Source organism: Vulpes vulpes, chromosome 12, assembly GCF_048418805.1.
Source record: "Vulpes vulpes isolate BD-2025 chromosome 12, VulVul3, whole genome shotgun sequence".
Taxonomy (NCBI): domain Eukaryota; kingdom Metazoa; phylum Chordata; class Mammalia; order Carnivora; family Canidae; genus Vulpes; species Vulpes vulpes.
The window spans coordinates 13796529-13801517 of NC_132791.1; the positions used below are offsets into that span (position 1 = coordinate 13796529).

Genomic DNA, 4989 nt, shown 5'->3' on the forward strand with positions numbered 1-4989 from the left:
GTTTGTCCTTCTCCGATTGACTTACTTCACTCAGCATAATACCCTCCAGCTTATGGTAGTTTAAACTAGAGTGTTAGCAATAGATGTGGTCAGATTCAGAGTAAATTTTGAAGGTAGAGTTGGTAGGATTTGGTGGTGGATTGGATGTGGGTGTATGGCATTGCCAGTTCCTGAGATAGGGAAGCTGAGGAAAAATAGTTTGGAGATAGGAGAAATCAAGATTTTTGTTTTTAACATACTATATTTGAAATGTTTATTAGATTAGATCTCAGGACATTTATAGGAGCCACTATCTTTTTTTTTTTAATTAATTTTTATTGGTGTTCATAGGAGCCACTATCTTATAAATTAGTATATATTTTCTGTTGTCAAGCTATAAGCTCAATAAACTAAGCAATTATATGTACGTACAATGGTTACATGGACTCTGCCTGATTTATTACAGTCAAACTTCTGATGTCTAGAATGAATAAAACCATATATATATATATATTAGAGGGAATATTATCTTAACCAGGATTATTGTTAGTTGTATGTATCACATATAGCAGTATACTGCCCATATTATATGAAATTTTATTTTAAAACCTAATAGACTACATACAAAAGGCAAAACCTAAAGTATCAAGTGTATTGATTGAAGCCCACTGTGTTAATATTTGTAAGATTAGTAAGACAAATAACTCACAGGTTCTGCTTCTAATGATCTTTGAATAAAACAACCAAAATATTTTGTATATAATCAAAGGGGATATATCTTCACACAATAAATACCTCAAAGTTTAAATAGATTGCTATAGGAATTTAACTTGATAGAGGGGGTGAAGTCTTGTCAGCACAATAATAAAAGGCTTTAAATCAGAGGAAACTTTTTTGAGGGGCACTTTGAATTTTTATAGATAGGTTAAAATGAGGGCAATTTTAGATGGAGAGAATGGCACAGCAATGACACAGAGGCAGCATTATGAGGATTATTTAGGCAGTGGCAAATCAGCTTGTTTACCTTCAGCATAAGAAAACAATTGCAGATTCATTCATTCATGAATTTACAAATGCCAAATAAATGCCCCTTCTAGGTACTGAGACCCTGAAATAAATATTACTCATATCTTGCCCTCAGGGAACCCACAATCTATTAAGAAGAGACAGACATGTCTCGGAAAAGCTAAGGGGAGAGTATATTATTCATTGCATGGTATTAACCAAGCACCAAATAAGGCATTTCGCTTTTTTTTTTCCTTATTCAGTACTCATAAAAGCTTCTGAAAAATTGTTCCACTGTTTAGGGACTGAAGTCCACATTTTATTCCAGGACAAATGGAGAATCCAGTAGATTAAAGTTTATGATCTTAGTAAATTGGAGAATTAAGATTTTGTAAAAGCCTTGTGTTTTTTTGTTTATTTTTTAACTATGCCACATTGAATAAATAAAATATATTGTAACAAGAATTTAATTAAGTGCATTTAAGTGCACTGAAAAATCTGTGGATTTTTCCATATCCTTTAGGAGCTGATAAAGTGGTGAAAAAGTAGCATTTATGAAATGTGATGAAAATAAGAGGTGACATAAATAGTATAAACATTCTTAACTTGGGAATTTTAGCAACTGTTTGCACATAACTTAGATCTCTATTTTTTACTTCATTCAAAACCTATCTTTCTTCAAACTGCTTTCCCTTGGTGGAGAATCTGTTTTACTTGAAAGGCTATTGTGATGACAGAAGAGTGAGATGGGGTTGGAAGGTGGAGAAGACAGGGAGAAAACAGTAGGAAGCCTGGATATTAGGAAATTATGGAAGGAGATACCGAGAGCAGTTGTGGGCTATAACGCAAATGGAACTTTTTAGATTGCTGTGGTATTGGAGGTTTTTAAGAACCTTGATTAGGGGATATTTAAAGTACTTTAGATTGTTGGATTCTTTTTCTTTGTTAAGAATGATGTACATGGATCCCAGTTTTGTAAGAGTTCTAATAATACTTCTAACACTAATAATAGAAGGCAGACGATGGGTTGGATTCTTTCTTTCTTTTGCTTTTTATTGAAAGTGTATTGATGTATTTTCACAAACAGGACATTACTCAAGGTGTTTGTATATTGGGCTTCAGTATTTCTAAATCATTGTTAGTGAGGAAGCACTGTTTCTTAAAAACTTTCTGAAGTTCTTTCCTGTAGCTCTAAGAGTAGAAGCTGCAATCTGCTTTTGGGGTAAGCTCACGCTCTATTTTGAGAAGGATCATGCTGAGGAGTGCTTCGAGTTAGGTATCCATTCATTTTTATTGAGACAAGTGCTGATTCGATGGCAGAAGGAAATAAATAGACACTAACTATCTTGTAACAGGACAGGAACTAAAGAAGAAAATGGACTTTAGAGGACCCATGTGAAGGGGGATGGCTAATAGATACCAAGAACAGTAATATTTAATACTGATTTATTTTTCATAGTGATCATACTCCGTTTGTGGTATTTTCAAGCCTAAATAAAGGTTTTAAACATAGTGGTTTTTTGAATGTGGATATATAGGAGATTTATGTTTATTCTTTGTGGGCAAAATGTATTGTTGAGGGCTTAAACAACACAAAGGTATACAAGATTACCAGAGAGGAATGGTAAAGAGGTTTAGAAGAATAGTCTGGCATAAAATGAAAACCAGAAACTAGGAAAATGTAAACAGTCCTCAGAAATTATTGGGTAGGTGACTAGAATGCCTGGAGGCACACAGATTAGAAATTAGATTATATAGTTTTTAAAGGAAGGAGAGCCCCTGAAGGCTGGAGAACTTGGGACCACTTAGGAAATATATCCTCATGTATTTTCCCTTAAAAATGAGGGAGACAGAGAGTACAAAGAAATGCTTTAGTTAGGACTGTATGATGAATATCCAACTCCAAATTAGTTTTTTAAATAAAAAGGTAATTTATTGATTCATGTAACTAAAAAGAATAATTGTGAACTGATTTTAGGTACACCTGGATCAAGGACTTAAAATAGCAGGATCACTCACACACATTCTCTCTCCTTCTCTCAATACCTCTTTGTTTCTCAGATAGGCTCTCTACTCTTATTGACAGAGATTGGCCCAGGCTCACATTTACCACTCTGGATACCTTAGCAGGGAAGAGTGCCTCTTTTCTTAGAGTGAGACAGCATTCTTGGATTGAGTTTGATTAACCTGGCTGAACTCACTTGCTATGCTGAATGAATCACTATAACTAGACGGATTTGCTTTTGTTTCAAGCCATACCACTATTTCCAGAGGGTAGGGTCAGCCCCACCCAGCACACATGGACCCAGAGGGTGGCACTGTTGAATGTCAAAAGAAGTGCATTCTTTTACCAGAATAGGGGATGCTAGACAACAAAATAATACATGTTCAGGTCAAACTGACTGAGAAAGGAAAGCAGGAAAAGAGAAGAAAAGTAGAGAAATAAAGTAGATGGAGAAGAGGAAAGGAAAAGGAGGAGGAGGAAATGAGGAAGAGAAGAGAGGGAAAAACAGAGAGAGAAGAGAGAAGAGAGATTTATCTTGAAGAAAAGCCATTGCCCTATATGGAACCAACTGGCAAAACTGCATATAATTAGAAATTGCCGACTAGACACTATTCAGAAGGCTTACATCAGAATTCTGTGTTGAAAAGAATGTAAGTCCTGTATTTGGACTTAGGACAAATAAATTCTTTCAACACTGGATTCTGTGACTTCATCTGTGAACACACAAGATCTGATCTGGTCTCATATGATATCTGAGGATATCACATGCCTTAAGACTTTTTATATTTTCCATAGATGCAAGTGTCTGCTCAGGACTTTCTTCACAGCCTCTTTCACCTCCTTATTTCTCAAGCTGTAAATGATGGGGTTCAACATTGGGGTTACCACTCCATAAGACAGCCCGATGATTTCATCAGATGCTTTTGTGTCCTTTGACTTGGGCTTCATGTACATAAAAAGGGCTGAACCATAGAACAAGATAACCACAGTCAGGTGGGCTGAGCAGGTAGAAAAAGCTTTCTTTCTCCCCTCAGCAGAATTAATTCTCAGGATGGAAGAGAGGATAAAAACATAGGAGATGAAAATTAACAATAGAGGAAGCACCAATAAAACAATACTTGCCACTGTCATGATAAGCACATTCATGGAGATATCTGAACATATGAGTTTAAGAAGGGCCAGGATCTCACAGGTAAGATGGTCGATGACATTATTCCCACAGAAAGGCAAAACCATTGTCAGGGCTGTTTGCACTAGGGAGTTCAAACAGCCTATGATCCAGGACCACACAGCCATGTGCACATAAAGCACCCTGTTCATGACGATGGGATACCTCAGTGGGTTGCAGATGGCCACATACCGATCATAGGCCATCACAGCCAGGAGGACACACTCAGTAGAGCCCAACCCAAGGGAGGCAACCATCTGCAGAGCACAGCCAATGAAGGAGATAGATTTTGTCTCAGACCTAAACATGATGAGCATTGGAGGAATAGACGATGATGTATAACAAATGTCCAGGAATGAGAGATTCCCAAGGAAGAAGTACATGGGGGTGTGGAGGCGAGAATCCAGTATGCTGATGATGATGAGGAGGCTATTTCCCAGCAGAATTATCACATACATGATGAGGCAGAGCATAAACAGAAAAAGCTGGAGCTCTGGGTATTGGGAAAGTCCCACCAGAAAGAATTCAGTCACAGCTGAGTAATTCTCCATCTTCATATGTCAATGTCTCACCTTAAAAGTTGAGAAAAGGATATGACTCAGGAAATAAAAATTTCTGTTATAGATTTATCCAATAACTTTCACTTCTGTCACTTTTTTTTATTCTTACCCTCTGGAATCAGTAAGGATGGGAATATTTTATCAATATTATTAACGATGAAACAGGAACTGAGAGATCAATTGCTACTGAGGCTCACAGCAGTGAAAGCTGAGAATTGTGCTGGAAAGTTTCAGGCCTCTAATGAATAAAATTTAGGGACAAAGTGCTTTCA

The 4989-nt window shown here is 36.7% G+C and overlaps 1 protein-coding gene across 1 annotated transcript; it reads right to left on the reverse strand.

Annotated features, from left to right (window-relative positions):
• Positions 1-3769: 3769 nt before the first annotated feature.
• On the reverse strand, positions 3770-4714 carry LOC112923005 (olfactory receptor 13D1). The gene has a single exon (XM_026002704.2). It carries the CDS (start codon positions 4712-4714, stop codon positions 3770-3772), a length of 945 nt encoding a protein of 314 aa, XP_025858489.2.
• Positions 4715-4989: the final 275 nt, after the last annotated feature.

Coding starts and splice junctions, on each gene's coding strand:
- LOC112923005 (XM_026002704.2), bottom strand. CDS start 4,714: ATGAAGATGGAGAATTACTCAGCTGTGACTGAATTCTTTCTGGTGGGA.